The sequence below is a fragment of the Podarcis muralis genome, chromosome 1 (assembly GCF_964188315.1).
Source record: "Podarcis muralis chromosome 1, rPodMur119.hap1.1, whole genome shotgun sequence".
NCBI lineage: Eukaryota > Metazoa > Chordata > Lepidosauria > Squamata > Lacertidae > Podarcis > Podarcis muralis.
Genome location: NC_135655.1, coordinates 45836895 through 45856400, shown reverse-complemented (window position 1 = coordinate 45856400; position 19506 = coordinate 45836895). Strand labels below are relative to the sequence as shown.

The following is a 19506-nucleotide window of genomic DNA, read 5'->3' as shown; positions in this document are numbered from 1 at the left end:
AAAAGTCTTGCAACTCGGAGCCAATTCTCATGGGTCTCTCTGGTGCGTAGCAGCAGCATTTTTGGTCAGGTTGCATTGACTTTTCCTTCCCTGCCATGCATGGAGTTGATTGTGCAGATGCAGATGTCACACACCAAACTTGGCACAGATCGTTCTCTCTGTGCTTGCAAAAAGCTAGAGCTTTGAGTGCTGCTCACAATGGTACACAAAAACCAAACAGACACATAATACATGGTTTCTCCATAAGACCCACTCATATAGACTCATCTACATACAAGGCCATTTTTATGAACTTGCAATGCACTTGTTATTTTAAAATGCTGGTATAGCAGCTAACAATATATTAACACCGGAGCATTTTATTTGCTGGCACGTGAAATCTTAGACTTGAATTGCCTACAGTCCTGGTCATACTTTTACAGCAATGAGTCCTATTCAAGTCAATGGGGCTTACAACTAAGTATATGTGTAGGATCACAACCTTAATTTGGGTTGGCTTAGCCTGCTCAGCTTTCCATTTAATGGGTTTCATAACTCATGTGTTTTGCTTCCAGTGCTTCCATTTGGGGCCCAAACAACTCTCAGTGCAAGAGAATATGAGGAATAATAATGCATTTTCCTGTGATCTAACAGCAGACATAGTTTTTGATGGCTCTAAATAGTTCTCTTGTCCTTTGCAGAACTTGGTTGCATCATATGTATGAGTCCGGGTATATAAATGTGCAACTTGCTATGTGCTCTAATCTCATCATAATGAATTAAAAAATACAAAAGGTTACAGACAATGCAAACAAGAAAAAACAATTCCGTTTTTTTATAATTCATTGTGTTTTAATTTGTTGAGGAGGTGGTGGCAATAACGTCAAGTGATACTTCTTTTGACAATGTATATTTAAATGCTCAGGTGGTTCATTTTACAGAGAAGCTTCGAAGAGTGCATATTTTCCCAAATGCAGCCTCGGCCATCTTCCTATCTGACTTCCATTGATCCCAGCAGAGCTACCCCTTACTTCAGCAAACAAATTGCCCAGGAGTTTGCTTTTTAAGAGTAATAAGGAATGGGATGGAATTTGTAAAGGAGAAATAGTGGGCAGAGAAGAGTATTCTATCCTTCCCAGGGCTCCTCCCAATTAGCTGGGGAGACGTGTTGCAGGTGTGCTCTGCAACATGTCAGTTGACACAACAACAGTGCATTAGTGATGGGTGTATACTGTATCACTCACACAACATTCTGCTTTATTAGTTATTTGCCATCTAGAGGGGCCCCCTTGAGGCATAGCACAACAGAAGTGGGACATTTGTTGTAGAAAAAGCTGCAGGATTTCAGCTGGAAGCCTGGGGACATGCACGGATAGGAAACTAAATGGGATGTCTGCTGCAAAACTTTTGCAGGTGCAAACGCTATGAAAAGCGAGGCCACCCTGATACCATTATGAGTGTAAATCATCATGAATGGGCATGATGGAGAGGTCCTCACAAGGTGGGGGAACGGTTAAGGACCTCCACCTCTCAGCTGATCCTTTCCTGTAAATATCCTCCCTCCACATTAGTGCCACATGGCAAACACAAGATTTGCAACTCCCCTGCTTGCCATTCTGCATTCCATGGACTGCTTTGAGTTCATAAAAAACCAATGCTTTCGTCATTTCAGACAACTTTTAGGGCCAAGAGAGACGTGGTTTTAAATGCCTCCTTGGGTTCCATTCTTGCAGTTCCTTATGGGAGGTATCCAATGGTGGGATTCATCAGTAGAATGAGGGGTGGGGGCAATTTCCCTGCCACCTTCTAGGCCCCCCCTTAATCTGCTCTCCAAAATATGTTTAGGGGAGCACAGGGGCTGCAGGGAAGGGTGAAAACCTCAAAATTGCCTCCTCCCATTCTACAGATGGATTTGTTCTGTGAGCAGATGGTCTTTCTTCCATTTGCCTTTTTTCTTCATTTCCCTGACCCTAAAAACTGCCAAATCAGTTTCTTGCCTTGCTATGAATGCTCAGTGCTACTCAGAGCATTACTCAGCAAAGGGCTTAACTAAAATGTACATAGTTGCGTTGGCATTTCAAGATAACACTGTTCACCCCATCCCTTGATCTTAAACACAATATAATTGAAAGCAAATCCAATTATTTCAGAGCAACTTACTCCCGAGTACTGCAGGTTGATGGACTGAGCCTGAAGAAATGTGTAGCAGCAACAGTGTCCAGGATGGATTGCTCTGGCACAAGACAGGCACCTCATATTCTGGGCACATCCATTCTGCTGCAGTCCCATTTCCCAAAGGTTACTACTTAATTTTAGCTGCATAGCGTTGTATCAACTCAGATGACACATTTCAACCCCATGGTGACTGAAATGTCATCTCAGTCTCACTCCCTCTGGGCAATACTGGGCCATACAATCACTGTGCGTAACACCACATGTGGTAATGGAAGCTGATGGGATGGAAGCTGCAGTTATGCCAACTTACTTAGTGCTAAAACAGAGCTGTAGTTCATAAATGTACACGGTGATAGCAAATGATAACACTTACAGAGCCAGCCGGCCAAAATTAAACTTTTTATGACTGAAATCTGATGCATGATTCTTGGGGAGCAAGTCCCTTTAGTGGGTTTTACTTTCGAATCAAGATTTAGGCTCTAAGTCTCATTGCTTTCCATGGCAGAAATAAGCAGTCACAGCTGAAATCTATGGGGCATAAAAGTGGCTGGATTGCACCCTTATTTCTGAGTAGTGGGTTATGGCACTTTAAGATAGATTCTAGAAAATCGATTTTATATTGCATATTGCAAAACGTTTTACCAGCAACATTTCCCCCCTCACTTTTGTTTCGTTTAAGCTCAAGTTTGAGGAAGAGCCTGGTGAAACTAAAAAATGAGCATGCTCCTTTGTGACTGTTAGCAGCTGGCCCAAAGAGAAGTATTAGGATTCTGTTCTTGCTGGAGTTTTCTTTTAAAACATGGCGGCCTGCACTTTTCTAAAAAATAAAGCCTACTTGCTTCTTTACCTTAAATGGTGGCCTTGAACCAAAGCAAATGGCAATTTTAAGTAGTTTCCCCTGGCATATTACATCAAATTAGTTATGGAACGTATACAATTTATGCATCTACATACAGTCATTCTTTCTCTAAAATCAAATGAAAGAAAAAGGGTCAAACACAATGTGTCAATCATAAGGACATTCAGACAACCACAGGTCAATGTTATAAACAGCTTAGTGCCCTGTCTCCCACTGTGCCAGTACTGGATCCTTCAAAATAAAGCTACAAGAAAGCAGGTGCTTATAGAATGAAGGATCCCCAGTCGTCTCCTTCCAGCTTCTTGCAACTGGAGGCTCAGGATATCTTGACAATCACAATGTATTCTGTAGCCATCTTAAATACTGATTGGTAGGGATTAGGGTCCACAGAAGAGATGTAGGACACTACAACCATCTTAGGTTCACTTCTCTTTTGTTTTGAACAAAGATTCTAGAACGTTTGCAGGTTTTCTTTTAGGGAGGGAAATGTGTTGTAATGGCCATTTTATATTTTTGTGACTTAAGCAAATCCTCCATTCAAATCTACAGGAACACCAGACTCTAGATTTTTTGCTTTAGCAAGGGGTTCTGCTGCACAGCACCTTCCCTGGGACTGATGGCCACTGCTGACAGCTGCATCCGAGTGCAGCTGCTACACCAGAAGTAGAGTTGCTGCTGGATCTTGGCACCACCATGAGGATACTAGTTGCGCGCCCTCATCTCTACACTGGAGAGTCCTTTAAGAAGTTACTAAAATCTGAAGGTTCAATGAAAGGGCTGACATTCTGAGTTCCAAGTCTCTTAGTGTTTTGGAAAATACATAGTAATATCGGAAGCTCCCTTATCCAGAATCAGACTATTGGTCCAGCAGGGTCTATCCCAGCCCTGACTCAGCAAGGGTCTATCTCAACCCTACCTGGAGATGCCAGGGATTGAACCATAGACCTTCTGCATGAAGAGCAGATGTTTTACCACTGAGCTACAGCCCCAGCCCCTGCTTTGAACACTTTAAAATGTCCTTCCGACAACTAGAGGAAATTTTGGCTGGACCATGCTCCTAAGAACTGTACATAGCCATTGAATTAGATGGAAGAGAGTTAAGCATGGGCTTAAATCTGTGATACTTAAACATGCTTAACCTGGACTAGTGATGCTGCAGTGCAGAGGTGGAGCGCATTCAAAAGGCTGAACTTGGGTTCAATCCTTGTCTTTTCCACGTAGGGCTGGGGATTCAGGGAAAGACTCTTGTCTGAAACCTGGAGAACTGCCAGTTGCCGTAGACAACACTTGAGTTAGCTGAATCAATGGTCTGGCTTTGCATAAGAAAACTTCCTATGGATCATGCACACAGCCATGGGATGTTGGGAGCTCTACCCTAAGCACATGTGCTGCTCCCATTTTAAGTCTCTGGATCAGGCCTGAAGAAGCAGTCTCCTTTGGCCCAACTTAAATGTTGGCAGGTCAATGTGTTCGAACAGGAGGGTGGTGGGACTTTTCCAACCTGAGGACAGCATTTCCTTGTGGGTAACTTTCCCAAGGACGCATGCCAGAGGTGGGGGAGATCAAAGGCAAACAGATGGGTAGAGCGACAGATGCAAATGCAAAACCAGAGGCTTCCTCACACACACAAGCACACACACCCTTCTCCACCCCAGCAAGTGAGAGGCATTATCACAGTGAAGGACAAATTCCAGCCAGGCAAAAGAGCTTTGAGCAGCGTATGGAGTAGGGACAGTGATGGGATGTGGGCTTGGGGAAAATTCTGAGCAACCCGGAGAGCGATATTTGGACCCCAGGGCTGAATTTTGCCACCTGCTCAGATCTACTTCAACCCCATTTAAAGCAGGAGGCTGAGGGCATGGCCAATAGTTAGGGATGGTGTTGAAAAGTTGTAGACCGACAACATCTGGAGAGTCACAGGTTCCCCATCTCCACATACATGTTACCAGAGAATTGGGAGGACTTGGACTGGTAGCACCCAACATGTAGCTTGGGCCTTACTATTAATGACTAGGAAAGAATTGAGCTGTTGTATCCTTTGAAGGTCCTCTACATCTAAAAGTGTGCTTGTGAGGGGCAAGTTTCTCTAAGACAGGGGTAGGCAACCTAAGGCCCATGGGCCGGATGCGGCCCAATCGCCTTCTCAATCCGGCCCACAGACAGTCCAGGAATCAGCGTGTTTTTACATGAGTAGAATATGTCCTTTTATTTAAAATGCATCTCTGGGTTATTTGTGGGGCATAGGAATTCATTCATTCCCCCCTCCCAAAATATAGTCTGCCCCCCCCCAAGGTCTGAGGGACGGTGGACCGGCCCACGGCTGAAAAAGGTTGCTAACTCCTGCTCTAAGACACCTGCAGCGAATGATACTTCTCAATATCTTCACCACAGCTCTACATCAAGGATGGATGTGGAGATGACAGTGGCATTTCTCTTGGGGTGCTAGAGTGGGGGGAACAACAGTTCAAACAAAAAGCACAATGCCACACAGTTTAAATGCCTAAATACCAACAAGTTACAACAGTTCCCTGCTTTGCTATTATCATAACACATGTGAATCTATTACGGCATATCTGCAATCATGCACTGCAGTGGGGATGGGGAAACATAAAAAACAAACAAACCATGTGTGTTCCTTCTAGTAGAACCCAGGAGGTACAAGATTTGTGAAATCTACACTTGGACAGCAAACACCACAGAAATTTCTTTGAATGTCCATTCACTTTCATGTGTGTACAGGTGTGTTTGTAGTGACACAGATCCATAGGTGGCGGGTGACAGTTGTGTGCTGGTGCCAAAAGTCCAGGAACAAGCCCAGTCCTGGTCCATGGAGACTCTTCTAGGGCTGGAAGCAGAAGGCAGATGCTCTCTCTCGGAGAAGTTCTCGGCACAAATGACAACTCCAACTCCCTTGAAATAAATACAGTAATAATACCATCAGATCAGTGAGTGGTCCTGGGGTACATCAATCAGTGTCAGGCAGAATAAGTGGGAAAGCTATTTAAACCGCACTACACAAGAGGACCGATTTGTATGTCACACATTTCCTACAGGTAAAACATTTGCAGGTTGGAGGACATGCGGATCCACATGTGTGATCACATGTGCATATTCCTCTGTGTGTGCATGCTATATGAACAGGCTATATATATATTTTATATTAAGGACCAAATGACAAAAGATGCAGGAGTTCTTCAGATGTTTCCCCACTGGAAGCATCAGTTTTGGTTGGCACCCATCCCTCCACCACTCTGAGGTGGTACAATCCTTAAAAAAAAAAATTATGTGGGTACACACTCTAATCTGAAATATGCTGCGCACATCTCTGTGTCCGTGTATGAGTGCAGGTACGCATACCTGCATTAGAGTTTTGTAAAAGCAATCTTTAAAGCACCACACAACTACAACTAATTACAGTGATGTTTGTCACAGTTTTGTGATAAAGACAAGGCTGGCATCCATTCATCTTTGGAGACAGTGGAGGAGTGTGCCTTTGGGGGTGAAGTCAAGCTGCTGGAAGGTTACAGCGCCTGCTCTCTCCCACTTTGCAGTGGAATGCAGCACAAAATGGGGTTAAAGATGCTTCAGGTTACATACGCTTCAGGTTACAGACTCCGCTAACCCAGAAATAGTACCTCGGGTTAAGAACTTTGCTTCAGGATGAGAACAGAAATTGCACGGCGGCAGCGGGAGGCCCCATTAGCTAAAGTGTCTCAGGTTAAGAACAGACCTCCAGAACGAATTAAGTTCTTAACCTGAGGTACCATTGTATAAACAAGGGGGATACAGTGATGTATTGCATACAGTGTGCTTAGTGAGTGGCAGTTGTGTTTGCCAAATATACAATACCTTTCCGTTTGGGTGGTTTCACTAAATTGTATTGTATTCAGCCTAATAAACAGATGGATAGTTGAAGATGTGTCAAAATTACTTCTGTCCCCCATTTCCCTATGAGGCTGATCAGAAGGAAGTTAACTATGTAGAGATCTGGCAGGCAGTTGACTCTGTGAGGTAGGATTTTGGACTCACATAACACATTTAATTATTTAGTTAACTGGTTGATTTCCCATGGCACAGGCATGGGCCTCATTACACAATCTGGAAAATCACTCCTTAGCTTCTGTTGAAGTCACCACACACACACACACACACACACACACACACACACACACACACACTCTCAAAGACACAGCAGCTTCCACAATCGATATATACCATATTTTTCGCCCTATAGGACGCACTTTTTCCCCTCCAAAAATGAAGGGGAAATGTGTGTGCGTCCTATGGTGCGAATGCAGGCTTCAGGAGAGCCCCACCGCCAGCCCCACAAGCTCGGGGGACAGCGGGGAGGCGGAACGCCACCATCCTGCTGTCCCCCGACCTTGTTTGGAGGCTGGCGGCGGGGAGAAGCGTCACTTGTTCCAAAACTTGCAAGGAAAGCAAAGATTGACCCGAGTGTGTAGCAGAGTCAATAAGGCAGCTGTTAAAATGAGTAACTAGGGGGCAGGAAGTAGGAAGCCGTTTTCTTGTCTGCTTTTGCTGCTGTAATAAAGCACCATTTAACACTGAGCTTTGTGCTATTGGCCTAAGCCAGGGTTGGGGGACCTGTACCCCTCCCAAATGTTGTCAGACTCCAGTCTGCATCAGACCCAGCCAGCATGACCAGGGATTGTGGAAGTTGTTGTCCAACAATATCTAGCTCGTTCCTGGCCTAAGGCAGCCTAATACAACAGAGGAGAAGTTACATATGCCTGCTTGTAGACCTATCAGTTTCAGGAGATGCTGTTTCATCATGTCATAATTCTACAGTAGATGGAAAACTGGAGATTGCTTCTGGTTACTCGTCTTTAGCAATACCAGAAAGAATCATGATTTGCAAATGCCTACTTCTCTCTGCTGCTAAATATGCATCAATTTTCAACACCTGAGACTCTAAGTCAGTGTTTCTCAAAGTTGGGTCCTCAGCTGTTGTTGGACTACAACTCCCATCATCCCTGACCACTGGTCTTGCCAGCTATGGATGATGGAAGTTGTAGTCCAACAACAGCTGGGGACCCAACTTTGAGAAACACTGCTCTAAATACCCTTGCAACTTCAGGAGCAACCCAAATTTGCCATGAATTGCTTTGGAGAAGGCTTGCTCTGTTTCAGACAAGATCCAAACCTCTCCAATGCATGCTGATTCAGTTTGTGATGTAGGTTTCATCTGAAGCAGGTGTACACCTCTAAATGTAAGTAGGTTTCAAGAATGGTCATGTTTCCTAAGTCAAGAAACCACCCATTGGTTTGTGTTACTTTTGTTAGTGTAGGCTTCTAAAATGCTTGCAAAGCAAGTTATAAGTCACCCGAACTCATCTGCTGGTGCAAATTCTGTTTGATGTGCAAGGAGTTTGCATTAGTATTTATGAATCCTTTGGCTAAGCCACGTTGTGTAATTGCACATACACAGCATGATTTACAACAATGACTGCTTTACCTTTTTCCATATCTTGAAAACGTCTTTACCTTGTTTCATATTTTGGCAAAACGGGAACGGGCCTTTTCTGTGGTGGCTCCCTGTTTGTGGAATGCTCTCCCCAAGGAGGCTCATCTGGAATCTTCATTACTTATCTTTAGGCGCTAGGCAAAAACATTTCTCTTCAACCAGACACTTGGCTGATTAACATTCTATGGCCTTATAAGTATTGAAGGGGGTTTATGGATTGGTTTTGGTTTTGGTTTTGGTTTATTTTGTATTCTGTTTTCCATTTTGTATTTTTCTGTTGTGAACTGCCCTGTGATCTTTGGATGAAGGGTGGTATACAAATTTAATAAATAAATAAAGTTGGAAATGGTGCCCTGAGTGCTCTCTGAGCAGAGAAACGGGACAGAAATATTTAACAACAACAGCAAACAGCAACAATAGGGTAGATTCCAAGCAATGTTACCTTCAGGAGGTTCAGAGACTGGTGGGTTTAAGCAATACATGTGATAGCCGCGGTCACAGTCATCACAGAAGAGCAGCTGGTCCTGATCCAAGATTGTTAGGAGGAAAGAGAAGAAGACGGACATTAGATTAGTCATAGCAGCGGACAGTATCTCATAAATGGGTGCATTGTGGTACTATAAATACAAAGTTGTGGCAAGAAGACAACAGAGAACATATATGAATGCAGACAGAGCCAGGAGCATCCCTCCTGCTTTCTGAAATGGCTGTCACTCTGTTCTCACTTTTCCACAGGCAGGATTTCTGGAGATAGCTGGCATGCATGTTGCAACTTGTATTTCAAATGGGGGGGGACTCTCATTTTGCTCAGGGCATGGCCTAACAGCAGCATCAACACACAGAGAGAGAGGGGGCGGGCTTCTTGTAGCCCTTGCACCAAAAAAAGCAAAGTTTCCTTGCTAAAACAAGAGGGGCTTGTGTAAGCAGCTTATTTTCTGCTTTTTTATTGTTGTTGTTGCCTGTTATTATCTTGGAAAGATGCTTAAAATCTCCAGTGCCAAAAGAAGCTGCTTGCCAGGTGGAGCAGAACTGCTATGTGGGTCGCTGTTGCTTACCAGGACGAAGGGGGAGTGGCAAGGCAATGGGAAGGTTAAGAAAGGCAAAGGGACCCCTGGCCGTTAGGTCCAGTCATGGCCGACTCTGGGGTTGTGGTGCTCATCTCGCTTTATTGGCCAAGGGAGCCGGCGTACAGCTTCTGGGTCATGTGGCCAGCATGACTAAGCCGCTTCTGACGAACAAGAGCAGTGCCACGGAAATGCCGTTTACCTTCCTGCCGGAACGGTACCTATTTATCTACTTGCACTTTGATGTGCTTTCGAACTGCTAAGTTGGCAGGAGCTGGGACCGAGCAATGGGAGCTTACCCCGTCGTGGGGATTCGAACTGCTCACCTTCTGAACAGCAAGCCCTAGGCTCTGTGGTTTAGACCACAGCGCCACCCGCGTCCTTATGGGAAGGTTGGCATGATGCATTGCGCCTGAGGAGTTAATCCAGCGTTCCTCCCGGTGAGTTTGCACTACACCAACCTTCCCACCGCCTCTCTCCTGCCCTTCTCCCTTCCAGTAAGCTGGGACAGTGGCTCTATCCCACCTTTTGAGCCACTTCTGCAGCAGAGATTCAGCAGGCATCCTTAATGCTCATTTTCAGCCATCTCTTGAAGACCCTTTAACACCAACAGGCTGTGCGCATTTTCTCAAGATGAGCCAGTCATTTTTAATGATTATTCAATATTTTATTTATGGTCTCTTTTGCTTTACAACAACCTCCTTATATTGTTGTGCACCAACTTGATTTTTTATGAGTGGTCAGGTTTTTTTAAATAAATATTTTTTTTTTTAATTATGCAAAACTAAACAAAACAGCAAATTAGACCAGGTGGGGAATTCAGCAACCTGCTTAAGACAAATGACACCAGTGGTATCAGGAGGGGGAGGAAGAAAGGTTTTTTTTAAAATCCATCTTCAGATCTGAGATTTCCAAACATTTTACTAAAGAGTGCTTACAAAGCTAATGTACATGTAATTGAACTGTGATTCTACCACATTACCTTTGGGACTTTGCATGTTCTCCAATGTCCGCTGCCTGCAGCCAAAACATATTCCAGGTCCTAATACACTGAGGCTTGAACCACCCTTAGCTATCGTAACTCAAGTCCACACGTATTCAAACCCAGATCAGAAAGGAACACACTCTTATTATAGTGGCCTTATTAAGAGGTGGAGAATCGGTGGCCCTCCACATCTTGCATCATCTCTGACCACTGGCTAAGCTGGATGGGCCTGATGGGAGCTGGAGACTGTCAACATCTGGAAGTCCTCAAGTTCCCTTCCTCTGCCGTAAAATGATGGGAGCTTATCACAGGCCTTCATTCCCCTTGCTGTCTGTGCAGAGGGGATGGTGTTTGCATTGGGCCACATCTTGTGAAACACCCTTCTGCAAGACAGCAGAGATTTCCTCCTAACCTGAGACTGGAAGCCACATCATGTACGTGGTTTCAAGAAAATAGTGCAGGGTGGTCCCTCATTTATGCTGCAGTTGTTTTAATTTACTTGGGATAGGGAAAGGAGCACTAGCAGCACTCCTTCCCTTGGTTGTGCTGGGGGTGTCTGCAGAGTTGGCAAATGCAGTGCTTGTCCCTCCCTTGCTGCAAAGTTCTTTAGTGGTTACATCCTGGGTAGAGCAAATGAGCCTTATGAAGGCCACCTGAACCATCACAGTTTTGTCATCACCTTGATCCATTTGTACCAAGTGTTATCATCTTAAATGATCCTGTATAATAGTTAAAAACAATGGGGCAGGGAAGAGAGAGAGCATGTGTGCGCACCAAAACATTATAGATCATAGAAAAGGCTATCTTCTGCTTGCGGAAAGTGCTGTGATTTAAATGAATGAACATTACAAATGAACTTATAGCCTTTCAACTAAGTTGCTAATCTCAATATCGGTAATGAAGATGAACTTACATCATTCTCAGACGTCCCACAGAGGCTGCAGGATTTGCACTCAATGCACTGCCACTGATAGGTTTTGACAGCCTCAGTCATGTTTGCTGTGAACTGCAAGCAGGTTGGGTGACCTGGAGAAATGGCAAATGTCCACCCTTAGTCAGGCGCACCTTGGATTGCTCCTTTAATCAAAGTCATAAAGTTCAGGAACAAAACACACATGGACATGGACCAATCACAACATGGGCTCCAAACTAATGGATATCAAAGAGGAAAGCAGGCATTAACCCTTTTGCTGCCGGGCACAAGAAAAACCAAAGTCATCCCTTCCCGCTTCCCCATTGGCAAAGCAGTTTTATTCAGAGCTCTTAAAAACATTGTGGGCTTTTTCTTCTTTTTCCTCTTTTACAAAAACAAGGAGAGTGAAAGGAAGGAACAAATAGTACCTCCCTCTTCCAAATGAAGCAATGTGGGCTTTGCCCACCACCTCGCTTGGAGACCAATTTGAAACTTGCGGCTGCGATAGAAATTTGTATTTTTAAGAGCTCTGCACTCCCAAGGTTGGTTCGCACAGAAGAAACCAAACTGCACAGCTAACCTTTCAGGATCAAACAAACAAAAGAAAAAGAAAAAGACACCTCCCAACGACCCCCAGAACCAAACATAACCTACAAAAGGAATAAACGAAGGAAAGCTAGCATAACAGTCACATCTACTGGGGACAGCTGCTTGGGCTCTGGCCCCCTCCCCTACATGCGTGTCGATTCCAGCTTTGCAAAACAGCAGGACTACGGTAGCAGGATCAGCAATGGGGGGTTCTGGAGGGGAGGGGGGAAATACAAACAAACAAACCAAAGGTAGGGTCAGTGTTCCTTCTGCAAAACAAGAAAGACAACAGTAGACCGCTGAGATAATGACAACAATCACCTTCTCAACCACGTCTCCCATCCCTCCAAGGTTTGCCTTCACATATGCAATCTTCATCTCTCACAAGCAGTCTTCTACATCCCTGTCTCAGCAACTCCCAAGTTTTAACATGCATCCAAAATGCACATGTGCAAAAGTAAGCAAAGGACGTACGTGTGGCTTCACACAGGAAAAGCTTGTCGTTTCAAGTATTTGCATGGCTTAAGACTTGCAATCGTTAGCAACTGGGCAGGGGTGGGGACGAAATGACTTTTGATTGGAACGAAATCAATCGGCGTAAGAGCTGTGCTCAAAATGAACGTGGTTACAAGGAGCAGCAAGAAGGAGCAGTGAAAATTCCCGAAGAATTGATCCTCCCTCTTGTTGTATTTCTGCACAATGCTGCGGCTAGACAGCATTCACCTTTCTTTTCTTCCAGTCTCTCAAAGGATTCTGAAGAACTGCTAGGGGATAATGGCTCAGCTCTGAAGTTATTCGGTCTCAATGTGGCTGGCTGTCATGGGTATTGTCCCTTAGTATTTCCTGCAAAGCACAAGTAGACTCAAGAAGCTCCAAGTTCAAGGATCATGGGCTGGAGGGAGGCTGTTTAAGCCTTTCACCTTCTTCCATTTTTCTACTCAACTCCCCCCACTGCTTTCCATGGGGAAGGAGACAAAAGGAACCTGTATCTTTTTCCATAGAGGTGGAGAAGCAGCTGCTGGAATGGAAAAGACTGAGGGAAATGACAGATGGAAAATAATTGAGCATGTCCTCCTACCCACCATTCCTTTGTTCAGACTCACTTCCTAAGGCTGCTTTTGGTCTTTAAAAAGGTCAAGGGAAACATGAGCACCACTGCATAGCACATCTAGTTTAGGCCTCTGAGCAGAGCCACCAAACTCAAAAGACCACTTCTGGGCCACGTAACAGCCTCTATTGTCTTTTTGTTGTCTCCACTCCACAAATTTTATTTTCTAAGGTGAGCACTTGAGAGCTAGTGAGCAGCCAATTCTAGACAACCGTTTGCAAGTATGACCATGCATGTGCTATTTTGGTGGGGCCACCTTGCATTTCTTCCTCTCAAGTCTAGCCATTCAACCAGCCCTCTTCTTCTACTTGTCTGGGTATGTTCACTCATCTTGACAGTTCTATGAGGTTTTGAATGTACTCTGCATGTTAGGAGTCCCACTGATTCCTGTGTAAGGTAAAGGTAAAGGTAAAGGGACCCCTGACCATTAGCTCCAGTCACGGACAACTCTGGGGTTGTGGCGCTCATCTCACTTTATTGGCTGAGGGAGCCGGTGTACAGCTTCCAGGTCATGTGGCCAGCATGACTAAGCCGCTTCTGGTGAACCAGAGCAGTGCACGGAAATGCCGTTTACCTTCCCGCCGGAGCGGTACCTATTTTTCTACTTGCACTCTGACGTGCTTTCGAACTGCTAGGTTAGCAGGAGCAATGGGAACTCACCCTGTCGCGGGGATTTGAACCACCGACCTTCTGATCGGCAAGTCCTAGGCTCTGTGGTTTAACCAACAGCGCCACCTGCGTCCCTGTGATTCCTGTGTACCCATAGCTTATTGTATTGTAAAAGAACAGTGGACCTGATGGGAGATCTGTGATTGCATCTCCCTGTATAATTTTCTTTTCCTAAAAGCAGCTGTGATGGAAGGTTGGAATGAGGCAAGGTGTGGAAAAAGTATCGCCCACTATTCTATGGTACAACACTAATCCAAATACGCCCCTCCCCCAGCCCTAAGCCAGAGCTGTCATTAGCCACATACAGGGATGACATACAAGCATATATGTAAGTTGCCTGCATGGTTTCACCTCTGTAACTAATAAGAGATCTGAGAACAGTGATTTGGACCAAAACCATCATGTGCAGGGGAAGGGTTAAGGCCCCACAACATGTTGCAACCCTGATCCATCTCTCTTCCCCACCCCAGATATTTGGGGAAGAAAAGTAATGTATAATTTGGTGCTTATGAGTTTAACGCAACAATGCAAAACTGCTATGTCACCCATAGCAGTAGGATATTACACATACTTCAGGGCGTAATTCTGTATATTTTTGTCTATGAAATCAGGGTAGGGTCCCTGATCAAGCACATGGTGATTAATTGGAAGTCTGCCTGGTGGAACAATTCACTTCTACCAAGCGAAATAAAAAAAAAAAGAGCGGAAAAAGGAAACCCTCACAAAACACAGTAGCGCTGAACTAACAACTGTGTGTGTTTGTGTGTGCATGTGTGTTGGAATTTACCACAAGGTTCATAATCATCTGTGAGCCTTGCAACCCATAACTATATGGGGAGACAAGAAATACATGTCTGTTGGTGCTGGTTATTGTTATTCTTTTTATTATATCATGTGACTGATCTGAAACAAAGAAAGATGCTTGAGACTTACACGTTACAGTTGTGGGACACGCAGGGGAGACACCTGAAATGACACTTGGGGGAGGGCCCCTCCTATCTCAGTGAGGCACTTCCCTTATTATTAGATTCAATTCTCTACCAGCTGTCCAACTACCTAGTACAACAAACAAGAATTTATCTAGTCATTTCAGCTGACTGAGATTTAGGATGTGTGACATCCCCATGAGAAATGTTTCCTTCATCAGATTCTTTGTTTGCTTTCCTTGAAATTTTTGAAATGTTTTGCTTAAGAGTCCTAATTGGGGGATGACCTGGGGATGGATAGAACCACCCTAAAGTTTTCCCAATCTTGCTCTCCTTTCTGTGCTTTCTGTCCTTTCTCCCTCATTGGCAGGCATCCCATAACAAGAATCCCCAAAATTACTGCCTTGGCCCTCTTTCATCAAAGGCCCATGCACAATCTTTACACAGAATCTTCAGCAAAATGCAAACTCTTCATCATAGTCAACTGTTCTGAAGTAGAACCAGCCCTGAAGTGGAACCGTTAGCCATTTCCTAGCTTGCAATCATCTCTGGATCCGTTGGTCATCTCACCATTGCTTTACAGCAGCCCCAGAATTTAAAACAGAGGTTTTTGTGAAGGGATTTCTTTCTAAAAGAATACTGTTAGTCAGGCACATCTGAGAGAAAACAAATGGAATTCTTGAAGAAGAGCTTGCTTCCCAACACGCACACATATTTAAAAAGAGCGGTTATCATTAATTGTGAAACCTTAATGACCAGAAATGCCATTAAGGGCAGGAGCAATTGCTGTATGCAGACATCCAATGACCACTAACGACCTTAACACAGCTCATTTATGCTTCTTCATTAGCGAATTCTCCGCTACAAGATTAATTGTGGCCACATATGCACAGCCACAGCAACCAGACATCTTAAAGCAAATCAATATCCTCTCCAAACAACAACCCTAATGACTTCAGGAAAAAATAATGGCCATTTACTTAAGAAAAATATAATATACCTACCCCTCCCCCTTTTACTAAATGGCTTTCCTTACAACAAAGATGAGGTTGTGCCAAGTGGGCCAGGAGGGGAGCTCTAGGACCTAAGACAGTAGCTCCGTCATCTGATTAGCCTTGCATGACAGCAGCCTGGAGGCAAGTGCTTAGGCTAGGTAGACTTCAGGGAGGAAAACTCAAAGAATATAAAGACAAGATATCACTCCAGGTTGGTATTTTCTTCTCTCTGGTACATCCTATATGCAGCATTTGAGTAACTGGAAATTGAGGGCCATTATGGATTTTAATTGGTCAACGGTTGATGGGTCACATCTACAGTAAAGCAGAGTGTGGCCTGATTCACATTTCATACTAAGACAAACCTTGGCTTAACATGAATGAATGTGCAGGCTCCAGAAAGCAACATGCAGCCACTTTGCTCCTCCCCGGTCCTTTTTGCTGCTACACTGGACTGGGCTGAGCTAAGCCAAGGTTCTCCAAACCCACAAGCTCATGGAGTCACAAGCTGTAACCAAAAACAAACCAATATTTGGCTTAAAATAACCTTTGGGCCAGGTCTATGTTGGATGGCAAAGCCACTCCCCCAGTGGATGGCAATGGGAAGCTCCTATTTCTAATATTATCTTCAAGGCCCAGTTTAGGCTAACCAGCATTCCAAATACAAATCTCAGCATTTACATCCTTGTCCATGCCTTGGCAGCTTCCTAAGCTCAGTGTTGCTGAAAAGCTGTCAATATAACTTAGCTGTGTGCTGCGTCTCTGCCCTTCCCTGATCTTGCCCCTCTCCTAGGACAACCTATAAGGCCTTTCATCCAGCTAATTAGGAGCACGTAATCACAGAACAGCTTCCCTAGGATACAAGGTGGCTATATTTTCCAGTGTAAGCCTTGCAGGTGTGTACACTAAAGTTATGAAAAACCAGTTTGTGCAATTTAAGAGTCAACACAATACCATTCCCAGCTCAGCCTCCAATGCAATGTCATAGCCAAATAATTAAAGGGCAGTATAAAATCATTACCAAAAGTAGGCCAATTGACTTCCCAGGATTTAATTGTGTTAAAAGTGATAGCTCTCTTCTTGTTTCAGAATTAAAACTCCAGGAAGCAATTCATGACCTAGGTGTACAACCCACTGAACTCAGCGGGAGTTTATTCTGTGTAAACAACTACAAGATCAAGATACAAATGCTACACCATGAAGCAAGGGAACCTGTAGCCTTCCAGGTTCTGCTGGATAAAAGCTCCCCTCCACCCCAGTCAGCATGGCCAATGGTCAGGGGCGATTGGAGGTGGAGCCCAATAATGTTTGAATAGTACCAGGTTCCCAGTGTATATTCCTGATATATAGTGTTGTTTCTGGAAGACGTGTGCATTTATTTTTTGTTTATTTTTAACAGTCACTGGTCAGACTGTATTATTTTCCTCTGAACTCTCTCTCTTCTACTTGTGGTGGTTTTCTAAACAGAATCCACAAGTACATGTCCTGATTGCAAATTTAACCCCAAATTCAAAGAGTTGTGGGTTCCTGAACCACAGGACAGATTTGAAAACTTAATGCTACTCTCTCAGCAGGCCTGCAAGTTGTTCTTGAGGTAAATCATATTTACCCAGTTCGGTGGACAATTGGTCAGTGATTGGTCAAAGTCTAAACACTGTAGTGGGAAGATTTGTTTATCAGACATGGTCTTCTCTCTGGTTATTTTGCAATCTTAATTCCCAAAACATTAGTCAGTACCCTTGCAATTTCTAATGTTCACAATGGTTACCCGTGGGTCATCTAACTCATATGCTATTCTCATATCGGGCTTTAGAATTCCCTTGATTTAAAATCATCCAACCAAATCACCATTCTCATCCCCATTATTTCTTACTTTAGTTTTGCTTTAGAATGTTCTACTATAATTATCTTCAATTTGTAAGGATGCAAGTGTTCTTTCATTATGGAAAACAGAAGCACAGCTAAGCTTATGTTGGCCATGCTGTGCTATCCCTTTATTTTGGAACTATTTTAATGATCTGTGTAAGACCCAGACATCTTCATGACAGTAGACCTGTCCTACAAAACGTCAGTAAAATCAATACATGGGGGGCCACTAGGGGCACATTGGAAGATGGCCGACAATACCATCTCTCCGACCCACATGGGGTAATTAAGAGGCTATTATGGGAGTAGGCAGCCTCCCTTGTTGCCCCAAGGAAATGGGGAACACTGCCCTTGCCTGCTGTGCCCATAAATCACCCCCTAATTCGAAAGAAGGGGGTGAGGGCCCTAGGCAGAATGCCCCCATGTGGACCTCGGCTCTCCTGGACGCTGTCTCTGATCACGCACTAGCTGCAGCAATTTGGAATAATTAATTACAAAAGAAGCAAATGCACATATTTCAAGTGAAGAAGGGGAGTGAAGTCTGCTAAGTTAAGTGACCTCTGCGAAAGAAGACGACGGGTTGGAGAAACAGGAATATTTTACGATGAAGATACACCAAAGGCTGGGTATGTTGACAATGGGACTGAATGGGGGGGACGGACCTTTTTTACTTTCCTTCTATGTGATTTACAAGAACCCCTCCTCATTAGAATCGTCAGTTGAACTGACCCAAGCAGGATGATTAAGGTCTGTGTGGAGATAAACTTTAACCAAAAGTATGCTTTATGGAGATCGAGAAGCAATAAGAGCTTTTGGAATGGCGCAGAAATTAATTCGGAGTCGCCATCTTGCCAAAGGATTTATAGCCGGGAGGAGGATCGGACTTATTTTCAGACTGCATTCCTGGTGAATCTCCTCAGAGGTTTTGAGAAAGGAGGCAGGTTGGTGAAGATTAATGACACTAAGACTGTTTTGATGTATGGAAGTGATGTTATATGGAAAACGTCTGGATATGGCTACTGGAAAAAAATAATAATATCCACGCAGGATTACAAACTGTTCTAACCAGCTTGTGGAGACTATCAGAGGTCACAAAGAGAAAGGAAAAATATATGAAAATAACAACAAGAGATGTGGAAAAACAATAAGAAAGGACTGGATAGTACTGTGAACATCATAAGGTTAGATTTGTGGACATTAAAACAGCAGTAAGAAGCAAGAAGTTGATTGGATCTCCTTCAGAACTTGAAATATGGGTAGCCCCAACAAAAATTTAAAATTCGGCTGTGTAATTTGGAATTTATGTAATTTGGTTTGATTTGATGTGATTGGTCGGTTAATAAAAAATTATTCTTAAAAAAAAGTAAAATCAATACATGCCACATTAACATGGCTTTGTGTATCTGCTTCTCGTCGCTGTGTTGATACTTTCGATTTCACATTTGGCTCAGTTTAATTTCCCAATGCTTCACACAACAAGTCCTGCTTTGGACTTGCACCCCTACATGGGGCCACAGTCAACACAAGGTCGGGGGTGCTCCACCCCACCTAGAGCCTCAATCTACCCTCTTAATAATATTTCAAGAAACAAGAAATTTGTGATATGACAGCTTCCATTTATAGAATAAGTTATTGGTTTTGTTTCAAGTAAGAGAAACAATTTATGTCTTGTTGATGCTTACAGTTCACAGGCAGTTAAGTGCACAGAGGTTTGATGAAAAGATAATGAAAGTTTCTTCTGGTTACGAGAAATTCCCTGGTTTTCTATTAATAGTGGTAGAAATTACCAATTATATTATGAAGAGCAGTTGTTGGACCTGTTCCTTGCCAGCACCCAGCACCAAACTGATCCTGTGAGGACTGCTCACAACCAATTCTTATTCTTATTCTTATT

At 43.8% G+C, this 19506-nt stretch overlaps 1 protein-coding gene across 1 annotated transcript in view; it reads right to left on the bottom strand.

The window, feature by feature from the left end:
• Window positions 1-809: 809 nt before the first annotated feature.
• The window catches only part of DPF3 (double PHD fingers 3), a 182721-nt gene continuing 164024 nt past the window's right edge, over window positions 810-19506 (bottom strand). The window contains exons 9-11 of the mRNA XM_028724639.2: window positions 11461-11573; window positions 8941-9022; window positions 810-5923 (exon numbers count right to left, since the gene is read on the bottom strand). Coding sequence (XP_028580472.1) covers window positions 5853-5923; window positions 8941-9022; window positions 11461-11573 — 266 coding nt within the window. The 3' untranslated portion in view covers window positions 810-5852. The remainder of the gene's footprint in view (window positions 5924-8940; window positions 9023-11460; window positions 11574-19506) is intronic.